Source organism: Salvelinus fontinalis, unplaced genomic scaffold (assembly GCF_029448725.1).
Source record: "Salvelinus fontinalis isolate EN_2023a unplaced genomic scaffold, ASM2944872v1 scaffold_1706, whole genome shotgun sequence".
NCBI classification, from domain to species: domain Eukaryota; kingdom Metazoa; phylum Chordata; class Actinopteri; order Salmoniformes; family Salmonidae; genus Salvelinus; species Salvelinus fontinalis.
Window position 1 is genome coordinate 1 of NW_026601915.1, and position 19,174 is coordinate 19,174.

Consider the following 19,174-nt stretch of genomic DNA (forward strand, 5'->3'; position numbering starts at 1 on the left):
GCCAAGCGGCCTTTACTTATCATTGGGAAAGGTAGGCCAAACGGTCTTTACTCATCATTGGGAAAGGTAGGACAAACGGCCTTTACTTATCATTGGGAAAGGTAGGCCAAACGGCCTTTACTTATCATTGGGAAAGGTAGGACAAACGGTCTTTACTCATCATTGGGAAAGGTAGGCCAAAAGGCCTTTACTCATCATTGGGAAAGGTAGGATGTGTTTTGGACATATCCTTTCTGTGCTCCAGCAATTTACGAACAGATGCCTCCTTCCATCAGCCGTATGCACCTTGTTCAGTATCTGTCACTTTACAGTACTGTAGTTCATGATCTGGTTTTACTTACTTTATGACATTCCTCCTCGTTCTTATAGGCTGGAGCAGACTTAGTCTCAAAATAAGACGGGTTTAAAATAGTTTTAGCCTGTTAAAGCAGGGTTTCCCAAACCTTTCTTTTTCAAGGTGAAGGGGGAGGTTCGGACAGAGCTAAAGGACGTCCATTTTTTTTGCACTGATCACAGACGTGGTCAAGTGTAAATATGACTTCTTACATGAGCCTGACAGTGCATGTCACGAAAGACTGAACACTATCTCAGGCTAACACAGTTTGGAAAGCAATTGGCTATTGCTTCAAAGAGAAGACAATGAAAAGACTTATCTGTCTTTTAGTTATCAAAATTCTCAACTTAATTGAGCGAACAGTATTTTTGCCATTGGCTATATCCCCGGTGAGTGTGCATATTCACTTTCTTTATCCCTGGGTCAGTGCCACTTGAAAGTCATATTGAAAAAGATTCTGCTAATCTCTATAGTCATATAAAGTGTAGTAGAATTGCATGATAAAAAATATTTTAACAAGGGGGGGAAAAAATCCTGTAAAGAGAAACATATCTGACATAGCCTAGCCTAGCCTTACTCCACCACGCGCTGCATTGAACAGCCGTTTTTTTGTGAACAGTGATTGAGTTATATTATTAACCTAAATGATGACTATCCAATTTACTAATCACATTAGCAATAGTCAGCTATCTTACAAAAGTCTGTAAATGTGATGATGCATAGAATGCTTTATTTATTTTTTTATGGTGAAAATGAGCTTCCCCTTAACTTGAGACTCGCGCGCCTATGAGCAAGACAGTTAGGCCTAAACACTCCGTTTTCCTTTGCTAATGTTTCCCCCGTCCGTCCGTCGGCTGTCAGTTATGTCGATGACTGTGTACATACCGCACGTCAATCACCGACACCGGAAGTCCCATGACCGTCACAGCCCTAATTGTATGCTTGAGTTTGTTCAAGAGAGGCTTTGACGCCAGATTTGAGCAGATCTTGCTTTAGTTTTCCTCAGCCTGTGTTTTGTTTCTCTCTCCTTTTCCTGTTAGATGGTGATGCTGCTTCTCTCCAGAGGAGCCAACATTAATGCTTTTGACAAGAAGGACCGCCGAGCAATCCACTGGGCTGCTTACATGGGTAATGAGTTGACCACACATTTACATCTGACTAATGTCCTTATCCCAGTGAGTGAATGAATTGGCTGTGTGTTAGCCTCACAGCTCAGCTGTATGGTCCACCTCTAGTGTGTTATTATGTCAGAATGATGGACTAAGTATGTTGATAAGATGTAGGTTTTTAATTGTACTAACACGATGTAGGTATTGTTTATGGTGCTGTGTACCACTGTAAACTAACCTCTCTCTCCCTCTATATCTCTGCCTATCTCTCTGTCTCTCTCCATCTGTCTGTCTCTCTCTCCATCTCTGTTTGTCTCTCTTTTCCCCCCCATAGGGCACATTGAGGTGGTGAAACTGCTGGCCTCTCATGGATCAGAGGTGTCCTGTAAAGACAAGAAGGCCTACACCCCTCTCCACTCTGCAGCCTCCAGCGGCATGATCAGCATAGTCAAGTACCTCCTGGACCTTGGGGTGGATGTGAGTCAATGCATACATACACCTCCCCACATTCAACTGTGTAGTCACTGTTCAATTACAACTCCACGAAAAGACAGAGCTCTAGTGTGTTGGAGAATGATTTCCTTCAAGTAATGAAGAGATGGAGGTTGGGCCAGGGGGTTGGGATTAGTGGGTTGGGACAAGTGTGTTGGGACCAGTGGGTTTGGACCAGTGGGTTGGGACCAGGGGATTGGGGCCAGGGGGTTGGGACCAGGGGGTTGGGACCAGTGTGTTGGGACCAGGGGGTTTTCATAACCAAGTAATGAAGAGATGGAGGTTTGGCCAGGGGGTTGGGACCAGTGGGTTGGGACAACTGTGTTGGGACCAGTGGGTTGGAACCAGTGGGTTGGGACCAGGGATTTTTCATAACCAAGTAATGAAGAGATGGAGGTTTGGCCAGGGGGTTGGGACCAGTGGGTTGGGACCAGTGTGTTGGGACAACTGTGTTGGGACCAGGGGGTTGGGACCAGTGGGTTGGGACCAGTGGGTTGGGACAACTGTGTTGGGACCAGTGGGTTGGGACCAGTGGGTTGGGACCAGGGGGTTGGGACCAGGGGGTTGGGACCAGTGGGTTGGGACCAGTGGGTTGGGACAACTGTGTTGGGACCAGTGGGTTGGGACCAGTGGGTTGGGACCAGTGGGTTGGGACCAGGGGGTTGGGACCAGTGTGTTGGGACCAGTGGGTTGGGACCAGTGTGTTGGGACCAGTGTGTTGGGACCAGTGGGTTGGGACCAGTGGGTTGGGACCAGTGTGTTGGGACCAGGGGGTTGGGACCAGGGGGTTGGGACCAGTGGGTTGGGACCAGTGTGTTGGGACCAGAGGATTTTCATAACCAAGTAATGATGAGATGGAGGTTTGGCCAGGGGGTTGGGACCAGTGGGTTGGGACCAGTGGGTTGGGACCAGTGTGTTGGGACCAGTGTGTTGGGACCAGTGTGTTGGGACCAGGGGGTTGGGACCAGGGGGTTGGGACCAGTGTGTTGGGACCAGGGGGTTTTCATAACCAAGTAATGAAGAGATGGAGATTGGATCCAGGAGGTTGGATCCAGGAGGTTGGAGCCAGTGGGTTGGGACCCAGTGTGTCGGGACACAGTGTGTTGGGTCAGGGGGTTTTCCTAACCAAGTGACCTGATCAGGAATGTATTGTCTCTCTCTCTATCAACATGATAAATGTGCAACCAGAGGAAAAGAAACTCTGGACCACCTTTACTCCATATTCAAAGATGCATACAAAGCTCTCCCTCGCCCTCCATTTGGCTAATCTGACCATATTTCTATCCTCCGGATTCCTGCTTACAAGCAACAATTAAAGCAGGAAGCACCAGTGACTAGATCAATAAAAAAGTGGTCAGATGAGGCAGATGCTAAACTACAGGACTGTTTTTCTAGCACAGACTGGAATATTTTCTGGTATTCTTCCGATGGCATTGAGGATTACACCACATCAGTCACTGGCTTCATCAATAAGTGCATCGATGACGTCGTCCCCACAGTGACTATACGTACATAACCCAACCAGAAGTCATGGATTACAGGCAAAATCCAACCTTAGCTAAAAGGGTAGAGCTGCCGCTTTCAAGGAGCGGGACTCTAACCTGGAAGCTTATAAGAAATCCCGATATGCCCTCCGACGAACCATCAACCAGGCAAAGCATCAATACAGGACAAAGATCACATCATACTACACCGCCTCCGATGTTGGTCGGATGTGGCAGGGCTTGCAAACTATTACAGACTACAAAGGGAAGCACAGCCGAGAGCAGCCCAGTGACACGAGCCTACCAGACGAGCTAAATTATTTATATGCTCGCTTCGAAGCAAGTAACACTGTAACATGCATGAGAGCACCAGCTTTTCCGGACTACTGTGTGATCACATTCTCCGCAGCTGATGTGAGTAAGACCTTTGAACAGGTCAGCATTCACAAGGCCACAGGGCCAAACGGATTACCAGGATGTGTACCCGAGCATGCGCTCACTAACTGGCAAGCGTCTTCACTGACATTTTCAACCTCTCCCTGTCTGAGTCTGTAATACCAACATGTTTCAAGCATTGCACCATAGTCCCTGTGCCCAAGAAGACTAAGGTAACCTGCCTAAATAGCTACCGACACGTAGCACTCACGTCTGTGTTTTTGAAAGGCTGGTCATGGCTCACATCAACACCATTCTCCTAGAAACCCTAAACCTACTCCAATTTGCATACCGCCCCAACAGATCCACAGATGAAGCAATCTCAATTGAGAGGGGAAATACCTATGTGAGAATACTGTTCATAGACTACAGCCCAGCATTCAACACCATAGTCCCCTCCAAGCTAGGGACCTTGGGACTGAAGACCTCCTTCTGCAACTGGATGCTGGACTTTCTGACGGGCCGGCCCCAGGTGGTGAGGATAGGCAAGAACACCTCTGCCACACTGACCTTCAACACGGGAGGCCCTCAGGGATGCGTGCTTAGTCCCCTCTTGTACTCCCTGTTCACCCATGACTGTGTGGCCACACACGACTCCAACACCATCATCAAGTTTGCTGACGACACGAAGGCGATGAGAGGTCAGAGACTTGGCATTGTGGTGCCAGGACAACCTCTTCCTCAATGTCAGTAAGACCAAGGAGCTGATCGTGGACTATAGGAGCAAGAGGGGAGAGCACGTCCCCATCCACATCAACAGGGCTGTTAAAGGGTCTTGCTCTGACCCTACCCACAATCCCTAGACTGTATACAAACCATATTCACACACACACACACTACATTCACACTCCCACACAAAATCCACACACACACAAACCGACACAACCCAAACACACATGCGTACACATTACACACTCTCACAAACAAACACACACCTTTACACTCATTTGCTGCTGCTGCTCTGTTCTTTATTTTGCTCTTATTATTATTATCTATCCTGATGCCTAGTCACTTTACCCTGCCTTGTACATATCTACCTCAAATACCTCGTACCCCTGCACACTGATTTGGAACTGGTACTCCTTGTATATAGCTTTATTATTGGGTATTTTATTACACCGTTACAATATATACAGTACCAGTCAAAAGTTTGGACACACCTATTCATTCCAGGGTTTCTTTATTTTTTACAATTTTCTACATTGTAGAACATCAAAAGTATGAAATACTACATAAGGAATCCTGTAGTAACCAAAAAAATCGAAATATATTTTATATTTGAGATTCTTCAAAGTAGCCACCCTTTTCCTTGATGACAGCTTTGCACACTCTTGGCATTCTCTCAATCAGCTTCATGAGGGACTCACCTGGAATGCATTTCAATTAACAGCTGTGCCTTGTTCAAAGTTAATTTGTGGAATTTATTTCCTTAGTGCTTTTGAGCCAATCACTTGTTTTGTGACAAGGTAGGGGTGGTATACAGAAGATAGCCCTATTTGGTAAAATACCAAGTCCATATTATGGCAAGAACAGCTCAAATAAGCAAAGAGAAACGAAAGTCTAATATTATTTTAAGCCATGAAGTTCAGTCAATCCGGAAAATTTCAAAAACTTTGAACGTTTCTTCAAGTGCAGTCACAAAATCCATCAAGCGCTAGACCCAGAGTTACCTCTGCTGTAAAGTTCAAGTAACAGACACATCTCAACACTAGCTTGGAGATCCCTTACAGGATGTCTGTCACCCCACTGAGCCCCTCCTACAGTTTAGGGGTCACACCCACTTGAATGTTCTTCATATGACGAACCTCCACCAGCCGAGTCTCCAACAGAGCAAATGAGGAAAATATGATATATTATGGTTTATGTTAGTAACAATACAATATGGGAATTTTATCCCAAAGCTACCTACAGCTAACATATATATTTATGTATGTGATCTATGTAAATAAAGGAGTATAACACAGTTGTAAAACTGTGAAGGACTATATGGTGGAGGCCTACCCATTTCCCAGGAGCATTGTAAAAAGTGGCTTTGGGTACAGTGTTTATTTTCCCCCTAATATCTTTGAAGATTACACCTAAAATAATTAGGGCTACTTCTTTCTACTGCTGATCTGAGACCATTAGGGTTAAACACTACAGATATAAATGCAATATATGGAGTAGAAAAGATTGCCTGCCCACCAAAGAATCAACATACGTTCTACATGGTCTATTTCTATCTGAATGTAACACCTCAATCAAGCTTGTTAATTGATCGTTAAGTCCTGTTTGTCAGGTAAAAGGTCATTAGTGGCCTATATAAGCCTCATACAGGCCACAGGAAGACATTACCTGTTGATAACACAGACTATTCTCATGATCATGGGATGTGTGAGAGAATTACTGCTCTTTGTGATGACTGTGGGGGTTTTAAAAGGTTGGTTCACTAATGTTTTATTTGGATTGAAGGGATTTGTTTGGGAAATATGCAGAACTTTACAAGTGTGAGATTAAAATTTGACTGTTTCTTCCGCGTTGGTCAACTTCTATTCTTCACTGCTATTAATATATGTAGTTATTTTGTGTCAACTCCACTTCTGTTAACACTTTCTCCTCAGTTTCTTGTTACCCTGTTGGAAAGTCCCAGAAGCAAGAGCAAGTCTCTCTGCAGAGCAGACTTGGAGGTAAGTGTTTCTTTCCACAACCCTTCTAGCTTTGTACTGTGTCTATGGTGCTGCTGTGTTTGACACTCATTCAACACCATAGAGTAACTCAGTTGTCTAAATAATGTTGTCAAACTCTTTGATTTGGTCATTTTGCTTGTGTACTTTAACCTACGTTTTTCAGAGCTGTCATCAAATGACGTCTCCATTGTGCATGCCCTGGCCTTGCTCCGATCCATAGGGTCTGACGCTAAACAAGACAGAAGGTACGGCCTGAAACATATACTTTAAAATCTGTGTTGGGTTCATGTTGCTCAACATTCGAATGGCAATTTGGCCTAGACCGTGTAGAACAGCTGTGTTGCTGTAGAATACCCAACTGTTCCTTTATGTTTTCTCTCCAGAGTATTTAGAGACTAATGAAGTAGAATCCCAAGCTTCTCCAAACCATGGTAGCTCTACGGCAAATGATGCCCTGTCCTCTGACGACGCTACCTCTGAAGCTGCCCCTGGCCCGTCTGACGACGCTACCTCTGAAGCTGCCCCTGGCCCGTCTGACGACGCTACCTCTGAAGCTGCCCCTGGCCCGTCTGACGACGCTACCTCTGAAGCTGCCCCTGGCCCGTCTGACGACGCTACCTCTGAAGCTGCCACTGGCCCGTCTGACGACGCTACCTCTGAAGCTGCCACTGGCCCGTCTGACGACGCTACCTCTGAAGCTGCCACTGGCCCGTCTGACGACGCTACCTCTGAAGCTGCCACTGGCCCGTCTGACGACGCTACCTCTGAAGCTGCCACTGGCCCGTCTGACGACGCTACCTCTGAAGCTGCCACTGGCCCGTCTGACGACGCTACCTCTGAAGCTGCCACTGGCCCGTCTGACGACGCTACCTCTGAAGCTGCCACTGGCCCGTCTGACGACGCTACCTCTGAAGCTGCCACTGGCCCGTCTGACGACGCTACCTCTGAAGCTGCCACTGGCCCGTCTGACGACGCTACCTCTGAAGCTGCCACTGGCCCGTCTGACGACGCTACCTCTGAAGCTGCCACTGGCCCGTCTGACGACGCTACCTCTGAAGCTGCCACTGGCCCGTCTGACGACGCTACCTCTGAAGCTGCCACTGGCCCGTCTGACGACGCTACCTCTGAAGCTGCCACTGGCCCGTCTGACGACGCTACCTCTGAAGCTGCCACTGGCCCGTCTGACGACGCTACCTCTGAAGCTGCCACTGGCCCGTCTGACGACGCTACCTCTGAAGCTGCCACTGGCCCGTCTGACGACGCTACCTCTGAAGCTGCCACTGGCCCGTCTGACGACGCTACCTCTGAAGCTGCCACTGGCCCGTCTGACGACGCTACCTCTGAAGCTGCCACTGGCCCGTCTGACGACGTTACCTCTGAAGCTGCCACTGGCCCGTCAGACGACGCTACCGCTGAAGCTGCCACTGTCCCGTCTGACGACGCTACCGCTGAAGCTGCCACTGTCCCGTCTGACGACGCTACCGCTGAAGCTGCCACTGTCCCGTCTGACGACGCTACCTCTGAAGCTGCCACTGTCCCGTCTGACGACGCTACCTCTGAAGCTGCCACTGTCCCGTCTGACGACGCTACCTCTGAAGCTGCCACTGTCCCGTCTGACGACGCTACCTCTGAAGCTGCCACTGTCCCGTCTGACGACGCTACCTCTGAAGCTGCCACTGTCCCGTCTGACGACGCTACCTCTGAAGCTGCCACTGTCCCGTCTGACGACGCTACCTCTGAAGCTGCCACTGTCCCGTCTGACGACGCTACCTCTGAAGCTGCCCCTGTCCCGTCTGACGACGCTACCGCTGAAGCTGCCACTGTCCCGTCTGACGACGCTACCGCTGAAGCTGCCACTGTCCCGTCTGACGACGCTACCGCTGAAGCTGCCACTGTCCCGTCTGACGACGCTACCTCTGAAGCTGCCACTGTCCCGTCTGACGACGCTACCTCTGAAGCTGCCACTGTCCCGTCTGACGACGCTGCCACTGTCCCGTCTGACGACGCTACCTCTGAAGCTGCCACTGTCCCGTCTGACGACGCTACCTCTGAAGCTGCCACTGTCCCGTCTGACGACGCTACCTCTGAAGCTGCCACTGTCCCGTCTGACGACGCTACCTCTGAAGCTGCCACTGTCCCGTCTGACGACGCTACCTCTGAAGCTGCCACTGTCCCGTCTGACGACGCTACCTCTGAAGCTGCCACTGGTCCGTCTGACGATCCTACCGCCACCTCTGAAGCTGCCACTGGCCCGTCTGACGATCCTACCGCCACCTCTGAAGCTGCCCCTGGCCCGTCTGACGACGCTACCTCTGAAGCTGCCCCTGGCCCGTCTGACGACGCTACCTCTGAAGCTGCCCCTGGCCCGTCTGACGACGCTACCTCTGAAGCTGCCCCTGGCCCGTCTGACGACGCTACCTCTGAAGCTGCCACTGGCCCGTCTGACGACGCTACCTCTGAAGCTGCCACTGGCCCGTCTGACGACGCTACCTCTGAAGCTGCCACTGGCCCGTCTGACGACGCTACCTCTGAAGCTGCCACTGGCCCGTCTGACGACGCTACCTCTGAAGCTGCCACTGGCCCGTCTGACGACGCTACCTCTGAAGCTGCCACTGGCCCGTCTGACGACGCTACCTCTGAAGCTGCCACTGGCCCGTCTGACGACGCTACCTCTGAAGCTGCCACTGGCCCGTCTGACGACGCTACCTCTGAAGCTGCCACTGGCCCGTCTGACGACGCTACCTCTGAAGCTGCCACTGGCCCGTCTGACGACGCTACCTCTGAAGCTGCCACTGGCCCGTCTGACGACGCTACCTCTGAAGCTGCCACTGGCCCGTCTGACGACGCTACCTCTGAAGCTGCCACTGGCCCGTCTGACGACGCTACCTCTGAAGCTGCCACTGGCCCGTCTGACGACGCTACCTCTGAAGCTGCCACTGGCCCGTCTGACGACGCTACCTCTGAAGCTGCCACTGGCCCGTCTGACGACGCTACCTCTGAAGCTGCCACTGGCCCGTCTGACGACGCTACCTCTGAAGCTGCCACTGGCCCGTCTGACGACGCTACCTCTGAAGCTGCCACTGGCCCGTCTGACGACGCTACCTCTGAAGCTGCCACTGGCCCGTCTGACGACGCTACCTCTGAAGCTGCCACTGGCCCGTCTGACGACGTTACCTCTGAAGCTGCCACTGGCCCGTCAGACGACGCTACCGCTGAAGCTGCCACTGTCCCGTCTGACGACGCTACCGCTGAAGCTGCCACTGTCCCGTCTGACGACGCTACCGCTGAAGCTGCCACTGTCCCGTCTGACGACGCTACCTCTGAAGCTGCCACTGTCCCGTCTGACGACGCTACCTCTGAAGCTGCCACTGTCCCGTCTGACGACGCTACCTCTGAAGCTGCCACTGTCCCGTCTGACGACGCTACCTCTGAAGCTGCCACTGTCCCGTCTGACGACGCTACCTCTGAAGCTGCCACTGTCCCGTCTGACGACGCTACCTCTGAAGCTGCCACTGTCCCGTCTGACGACGCTACCTCTGAAGCTGCCACTGTCCCGTCTGACGACGCTACCTCTGAAGCTGCCCCTGTCCCGTCTGACGACGCTACCGCTGAAGCTGCCACTGTCCCGTCTGACGACGCTACCGCTGAAGCTGCCACTGTCCCGTCTGACGACGCTACCGCTGAAGCTGCCACTGTCCCGTCTGACGACGCTACCTCTGAAGCTGCCACTGTCCCGTCTGACGACGCTACCTCTGAAGCTGCCACTGTCCCGTCTGACGACGCTGCCACTGTCCCGTCTGACGACGCTACCTCTGAAGCTGCCACTGTCCCGTCTGACGACGCTACCTCTGAAGCTGCCACTGTCCCGTCTGACGACGCTACCTCTGAAGCTGCCACTGTCCCGTCTGACGACGCTACCTCTGAAGCTGCCACTGTCCCGTCTGACGACGCTACCTCTGAAGCTGCCACTGTCCCGTCTGACGACGCTACCTCTGAAGCTGCCACTGGTCCGTCTGACGATCCTACCGCCACCTCTGAAGCTGCCACTGGCCCGTCTGACGATCCTACCGCCACCTCTGAAGCTGCCACTGGCCCGTCTGACGATCCTACCGCCACCTCTGAAGCTGCCACTGGCCCGTCTGACGACGCCACCTCTGAAGCTGCCACTGGCCCGTGTGACGACGCTGCCAATGGCCCGTGTGACGACGCTGCCACTGGCCCGTCTGACGACGCCACCTCTGAAGCTGCCACTGGCCGGTCTGACGACGCTAGCGCTGCCACTGATCCGTCTGACGATGCTACCGCTACCTCGGAAGCTGCCACTGGCCCGTCTGACGACGCTACCTCGGAAGCTGCCACTGGCCCGTCTGACGACGCTACCTCGGAAGCTGCCACTGGCCCGTCTGACGACGCTACCTCGGAAGCTGCCACTGGCCCGTCTGACGACGCTACCTCGGAAGCTGCCACTGGCCCGTCTGACGACGCTACCTCGGAAGCTGCCACTGGCCCGTCTGACGACGCTACCTCGGAAGCTGCCACTGGCCCGTCTGACGACGCTACCTCGGAAGCTGCCACTGGCCCGTCTGACGACGCTACCTCGGAAGCTGCCACTGGCCCGTCTGACGACGCTACCTCGGAAGCTGCCACTGGCCCGTCTGACGACGCTACCTCGGAAGCTGCCACAGGCCCGTCTGACGACGCTACCTCGGAAGCTGCCACAGGCCCGTCTGACGACGCTACCTCGGAAGCTGCCACAGGCCCGTCTGACGACGCTACCTCGGAAGCTGCCACAGGCCCGTCTGACGACGCTACCTCGGAAGCTGCCACTGGCCCGTCTGACGACGCTACCTCTGAAGCTGCCACTGGCCCGTCTGACGACGCTACCTCTGAAGCTGCCACTGGCCCGTCTGACGACGCTACCTCTGAAGCCGCCACTGGCTCGTCTGACAACGCTACATCTGACGCCGCCACTGGCCCGTCTGACGACGCCGCCACTGGCCCGTCTGACGACGCCGCCACTGGCCCGTCTGACGACGCCGCCACTGGCCCGTCTGACGACGCCGCCACTGGCCCGTCTGACGACGCTACCTCTGAAGCTGCCACTGGCCCGTCTGACGACGCTACCTCTGAAGCTGCCACTGGCCCGTCTGACGACGCTACCTCTGAAGCTGCCACTGGCCCGTCTGACGATCCTACCGCCACCTCTGAAACTGCCACTGGCCCGTCTGACGATCCTACCGCCACCTCTGAAGCTGCCACTGGCCCGTCTGACGATCCTACCGCCACCTCTGAAGCTGCCACTGGCCCGTCTGACGACGCCACCTCTGAAGCTGCCACTGGCCCGTCTGACGACGCCACCTCTGAAGCTGCCACTGGCCCGTCTGACGACGCCACCTCTGAAGCTGCCACTGGCCCGTCTGACGACGCCACCTCTGAAGCTGCCACTGGCCCGTCTGACGACGCCACCTCTGAAGCTGCCACTGGCCCGTCTGACGACGCCACCTCTGAAGCTGCCACTGGCCCGTCTGACGATCCTACCGCCACCTCTGAAGCTGCCACTGGCCCGTCTGACGACGCCACCTCTGAAGCTGCCACTGGCCCGTGTGACGACGCTGCCACTGGCCCGTGTGACGACGCTGCCACTGGCCCGTCTGACGACGCCACCTCTGAAGCTGCCACTGGCCGGTCTGACGACGCTAGCGCTGCCACTGATCCGTCTGACGATGCTACCGCTACCTCGGAAGCTGCCACTGGCCCGTCTGACGACGCTACCTCGGAAGCTGCCACTGGCCCGTCTGACGACGCTACCTCGGAAGCTGCCACTGGCCCGTCTGACGACGCTACCTCGGAAGCTGCCACTGGCCCGTCTGACGACGCTACCTCGGAAGCTGCCACTGGCCCGTCTGACGACGCTACCTCGGAAGCTGCCACTGGCCCGTCTGACGACGCTACCTCGGAAGCTGCCACAGGCCCGTCTGACGACGCTACCTCTGAAGCTGCCACTGGCCCGTCTGACGACGCTACCTCTGAAGCCGCCACTGGCCCGTCTGACGACGCTACCTCTGAAGCCGCCACTGGCTCGTCTGACAACGCTACATCTGACGCCGCCACTGGCCCGTCTGACGACGCCGCCACTGGCCCGTCTGACGACGCCGCCACTGGCCCGTCTGACGACGCCGCCACTGGCCCGTCTGACGACGCCGCCACTGGCCCGTCTGACGACGCCGCCACTGGCCCGTCTGACGACGCCGCCACTGGCCCGTCTGACGACGCCGCCACTGGCCCGTCTGACGACGCCGCCACTGGCCCGTCTGACGATGCTGCCGCTACCTCTGAAGCTGCCACTGGCCCGTCTGACGACGCTGCCGCTACCTCTGAAGCTGCCACTGGCCCGTCTGACGACGCTGCCGCTACCTCTGAAGCTGCCACTGGCCCGTCTGACGACGCTGCCACTACCTCTGAAGCTGCCACTGGCCCGTCTGACGAAGCTAGCGCAGCCACTGGCCCGTCTGACGACGCTACCTCTGAAGCTACCACTGTCCCGTCGGGCGACGCCACTGGCCCGTCTGACGACAATACCTCTGAAGCTGCCACTGGCCCGTCTGACGACGCTAGCGCTGCCACTGGTCCGTCTGACGAGGCTACCGCTACCTCTGAAGCTGCCACTGGCCCGTCTGACGACGCTGCCACTGGCCCGTCTGACGACGCTGCCACTGGCCCGTCTGACGACGCTGCCACTGGCCCGTCTGACGACGCTGCCACTGGCCCGTCTGACGACGCTGCCACTGGCCCGTCTGACGACGCTGCCACTGGCCCGTCTGACGACGCTGCCACTGGCCCGTCTGACGACGCTGCCACTGGCCCGTCTGACGACGCCGCCACTGGCCCGTCTGACGACGCCACCTCTGAAGCTGCCACAGGCCCGTGTGACGACGCTGCCACTGGCCCGTCTGACGACGCCACCTCTGAAGATGCCACTGGCCCGTGTGACGACGCTGCCACTGGCCCGTGTGACGACGCTGCCACTGGCCCGTGTGACGACGCTGCCACTGGCCCGTCTGACGACGCCACCTCTGAAGCTGCCACTGGCCGGTCTGACGACGCTAGCGCTGCCACTGATCCGTCTGACGATGCTACCGCTACCTCGGAAGCTGCCACTGGCCCGTCTAACGACGCTACCTCGGAAGCTGCCACTGGCCCGTCTGACGACGCTACCTCGGAAGCTGCCACTGGCCCGTCTGACGACGCTACCTCGGAAGCTGCCACTGGCCCGTCTGACGACGCTACCTCGGAAGCTGCCACTGGCCCGTCTGACGACGCTACCTCGGAAGCTGCCACAGGCCCGTCTGACGACGCTACCTCTGAGGCTGCCACTGGCCCGTCTGACGACGCTACCTCGGAAGCTGCCACTGGCCCGTCTGACGACGCTACCTCTGGAGCTCCCACTGGCTCGTCTGACGACGCTACCGCTACCTCTGAAGCTGCCACTGGCCCGTCTGACGACGCTACCTCTGAAGCTGCCACTGGCCCGTCTGACGACGCTACCTCTGAAGCTGCCACTGGCCCGTCTGACCATGCCATTGAGGAACTGTTCACTTCTGCATCTGAGTCCCCGTTGACCACAAACATGGATATCTGATGTGGGACATGGTGCTCGGGGTCCATGCAAGAGTTCATGGGTATTCTAGTCCAGGTTGTATGTAACTGCATTTTTTTTGTTTTGGCTCAATTAAACGTTAACTGTAATACTTGTGTCCTCAGTATTGTTTTGACGGTTCCTACTTGCAGTTGAGGTCTATGACTTGAGTAACTGTGGTGATGGCAACATTTATTTTGCATTATAACCATGCTTTGGCATCAGCAATATGTTTACTTTGACCCCTGTGCTTAAATCACCATTTGCCTTAAGCTACATTTGGTCAAATTATGCTAGTAGCATCACATGATGTGGAATGGGTTCTAGTTCATTTAAACTTGATGGTTGTGGAACTGAGTGTTTGGGGTTTGTACATGAGGCTGTTGCTAGAATCGGGGTTAATGGTGTCAGTGCTAACTAATATCACGGTTGTCAACTTGCATTTAAATGACTCTGCTGGGTGTCTTCTCTCGTAACTGACTTGGTTTCCTATTAGTGAATGCTTACATGTAAAACCAGCTCTCGTATCATTAGCCCATCGTTTTGGCGGTTGGTCTTCATATCCCAGTGCCAATCCAAACTTTCAGGTTTAAATAAGTCAATGCGAACCTGTCTTAGCTGGCAGGCTGCTATCAGGTCCAGGCTCTTCCAAGATTTGCTTGTAGAGCAGCTAACCTAGGGTTTGAGGGCAGGAACAGTTTGACCAGGATTTCCCACCCACTCCGATTTACATGGGATAAACCATTGGAAGAAACCGGTAAATTTCAATGAGAAGCGTGAGGAAGTCTGTTCATACAGGCCTTCTCTAGCCGCATGATGAATGCTCAGGGTGTGCGTCGTAGCAAACCGTACTTAGTCGCCATGAATTCAAAAAGCACGTACACGCAGCTGGGCTTAACAATCTAGACCCTCTATTTCTGAAACTATCCGCCGCCATTTTCGCAACCCCATTACCAGCCTGTTCAAACTCTCATATTGTCTGAGATCCCCAAGGATTGGAAAGCTGCCGCGGTCATCCCCCTCTTCAAAGGGGGTGACACCCTGGACCCAACTGTTACAGACCTACAAGCTAGTGTCTGAGGACCTGGAGGAGGCTGTGTCTACAGCTGTGGTTCAGGACAAGCATGGTAACCTAACCTCACTGTATGAAGGATTTTATTGTTATGGATAGTCATCTCCAATCTGTTCAAATATCACTGTTGATAACACACATTACCAAGATTATTCACACTTGTCTTCCTATTTCCACATCTGTCATGTTTCCCCACCCCAAGAGGGCATAAAACCAACCTCTCTTTATTGCTACTGCTAATACACCCAAATCCAAAAGCTTTCGAGTATCTTATTGCTTTTCTTCTAACCCTGAATGGCAACTTTTTATCTTAGTACACAAGCATGTCACTTTATCCATCCACACCCACTCTACTGCCGCATGGCCACTGCGGCTAGACTTGCACCCTCTCGTTACAGGTATAGCAGGTAACCAACCCCACCTGGGTCTTACCCCCTAGGTACCCGCCTGTTCGGGTTTACCTGCCGGGACTTACCATATACCGCAAATCTACGACCGGTCGATATACAATGGGATTACTGAATAAGCTCAGGCTTTCTGGGTCCGTACCCTATAATTGGTTCAGCCTACGACTCTCATCTCCCCAAGATATCAGAATTAGTGATGAAAGGTGTAGGAACTGTGCCTACCTTGTTTCTGTTTCACTGATTCAGAATCTCTAGTTCGACTGCAAATCGTGGTGAACCCTGCTCGCAGTGCCAACTGTTAGGTTCTAATTCTCAAAGTAAAAACCCGACGGACACTGAAAGCTTAAACCAAGTTTATTCTTCCCAGAGGGTCAAGACAGCTGCATTAGACAAAAAACATATTCACACAAGCACTGATATTTAATCCTTTCTCCTATGCTGAGTCTACTCCTACACCTCTGAACAGCCAATGCATCTCTGTTGCTAGACAGAACCTTTGTGATATCTGTTCTTCTTCACTTCATCTGACCTGACCTCTACCCTAAAGTGCTCACTCCTCCCCAACTCAAGGCTGTCATGGTGATTGGTACCAGACCGTGTCTGGTAGATTTTTCAACCAGAAATGTGCATAGTGTAGCTCTAACTCCAAAAAGTTTTGGGACACTGTAAAGTCCATGGAGAACAAGAGCACCTCCTCCCAGCTGCCCACTGCATTGAGGCTAGGTAACACGGTCACCACCGATAAATCCATGATAATCAAACATTTCAATAAGCATTTCTCTACGGCTGGCCATGCTTTCCTCCTGGCTACCCCAACCCCGGCCAACAGCTCCGCACCCCCCGCAGCTACTTGCCCGAGCCTCCCCAGCTTCTCCTTCACCCAAATCCAGGTAGCAGATGTTCTGAAAGAGCTGCAAAAACTGGACCCGTACAAATCAGCCGGGCTAGACAATCTGGACCCTCTCTTTCTAAAATTATCCGCCGCCATTGTTGCAACCCCTATTACCAGTCTGTTCAACCTCTCTTTCGTATCGTCCGAGATCCGTAAAGATTGGAAAGCTGCCGCGGTCATCCCCCTCTTCAAAGGGGGTGACACTCTAGACCCAAACTGTTATAGACCTATATCCATCCTGCCCTGCCTTTCTAAAGTCTTCGAAAGCCAAGTTAATAAACAGATCACTGACCATTTCGAATCCCACCGTACCTTCTCCGCTGTGCAATCCAGTTTCCGAGCTGGTCATGGGTGCACCTCAGCCACGCTCAAGGTACTAAACGATATCATAACCGCCATCGATAAAAGACAGTACTGTGCAGCCGTCTTCATCGACCTTCAAGGCTTTCGACTCTGTCAATCACCGTATTCTTATCGGCAGACTCAACAGCCTTGGTTTCTCAAATGACTGTCTCGCCTGGTTCACCAACTACTTCGCAGACAGAGTTCAGTGTGTCAAATTGGAAGGCCTGTTGTCTGGACCTCTGGCAGTCTCTATGGGGGTACCACAGGGTTCAATTCTCGGGCCGACTCTTTTCTCTGTATACATCAACGATGTCACTCTTGCTGCGTGTGATTCCCTGATCCACCTCTACGCAGACGACAGTATTCTGTATACATCTGGCCCTTCTTTGGACACTGTGTTAACTAACCTCCAAACGAGCTTCAATGCCATACAACGCTCCTTCCGTGGCCTCCAACTGCTCTTAAACGCTCGTAAAACCAAATGCATGCTTTTCAACAGTTCGCTGCACGCACCCGCCCGCCCGACTAGCATCACTACTCTGGACGGTTCTGACCTAGAATACGTGGACAACTACAAATACCTAGGTGTCTGGATAGACTGTAAACTCTCCTTCCAGACTTATATCAAACATCTCCAATCCAAAATAAATCTAGAATCGGCTTTTTATTTCGCAACAAAGCCTCCTTCACTCACGTCGCCAAACTTACCCTAGTAACTGACTATCCTACCAATCCTCGACTTTGGCGATGTCATCTACAAAATAGCTTCCAATACTCTACTCAGCAAACTGGATGCAGTCAATCACAGCGCCATCCGTGTTGTTACCAAAGCCCCTTATACCACCCACCACTACGACCTGTATGCTCTTGTCGGCTGGCCCTCGCTACATATTCGTCGCCAGACCCACTGGCTCCAGGTCATCTATAAGCTAGGTAAAGCTCCGCCTTATCTCAGCTCACTGGTCACGATAACAACACCCACCCGTAGCACGCGCTCCAGCAGGTATATCTCACTGGTTATCCCCAAAGCCAACACCTATTTTGGCCGCCTTTCCTTCCAGTTCTCGCTGCCAGTGACTGGAACGAATTGCAAAAATCGCTGAAGCTGGAGACTTACATTTCACTCACTAACTTTAAATATCAGCTATCTGAGCAGCTAACCGATCACTGCAGCTATACATAGTTCATCTGTAAATAGCCCACCCCAATCTACCCATCTCATCCCCATATTGTTTTTATTTACTTTTCTGCTCTTTTGCACACCAGTATCACTACTTGCACATCATCATCTGCTCATCATCATCTGCTCATATATCACTCCAGTGTTAGTCTGCAAAATTTTTCTTACTTTGAAACTATAGCCTATTTATTGCCTTACCTCCTCACGCCATTTGCACACACTGTATAGACTTTATTTTTCTATTGTGTTATTGACTGTACGCTTGTTTATTCCATGTGTAACTCTGTGTTGTTGTTTGTGTCGCACTGCTTTGCTTTATCTTGGCCAGGTCGCAGTTGTAAATGAGAACTTGTTCTCAACTAGCTTACCTGGTTAAATAAAGGTGAAATAAACAAAAAATCCCAGAGGATCCCAGATGGCTAACAATAACATATCCTGACATAATGTAAACGTTATACATTAAGCTCTCTCCCTCAGTGACATGAATTAGTATATTTCATATTCTCAGAACCCAACAGTAGGTTTTAAGGTGTGGCTGCATGTTTGTCGTGGACGCATCGTCACTCTTGCTGTTCTTTTTCCAGATTGCAAGTGAAACACCTTTAGATGTAAGTGCCAGTTGGTAACTTTTCCTCACACTTGCTTGTTTAAGGTATGGATGCAACACCCCAGTATGTCTGCAGGGGCTGGTCACTGAGATTTACCATGTTACACATGCTACTAGACTAACCTTCCAAGTAAATATGTTGCAAGTCTGAACTGGCCGTCCTTGTCTTTCCTCAACTAATTGAAACCTCAGGGACAGACATGCTAAACGACATTGATGTCAGAGCTGCCATCAGCCCTCTACACCTCGCTGTGAGTAAAGCCTACCTGCTCCTGTAGTGGTCTCCAAATGACAAATGGCACCCTATTCCCTATTTAGTACACTACTTTTGACCAGATCCTTATAGGCCCTGATCAAAAGTAGTTAACTACATAGGGAATAGGGTGCTATCTGGGATGCAGGCATGGTGTTGATTTTCCACAGGAAGTTGACTGTCCAGACAGACTCACACACCAAATTCCTATCTATTCCTGATTAGTGTAAAATACATGCATATTCTACACAGTGATGATGAG

At 52.5% G+C, this 19,174-nt stretch overlaps 1 protein-coding gene across 1 annotated transcript; it reads left to right on the forward strand.

Moving 5' to 3' along the window:
* Nucleotides 1–39: 39 nt before the first annotated feature.
* Nucleotides 40–12,728, forward strand: LOC129849800 (mucin-4-like; the record flags this gene model as incomplete). Its single annotated transcript, XM_055916569.1, has 6 exons — nt 40–1,462; nt 1,778–1,920; nt 4,158–6,273; nt 6,455–6,520; nt 6,684–6,770; nt 6,904–12,728. Coding segments are annotated over exons 3-6 (6,039 nt in total), but the record flags the coding sequence as incomplete, so codon positions are not given.
* Nucleotides 12,729–19,174: the final 6,446 nt, after the last annotated feature.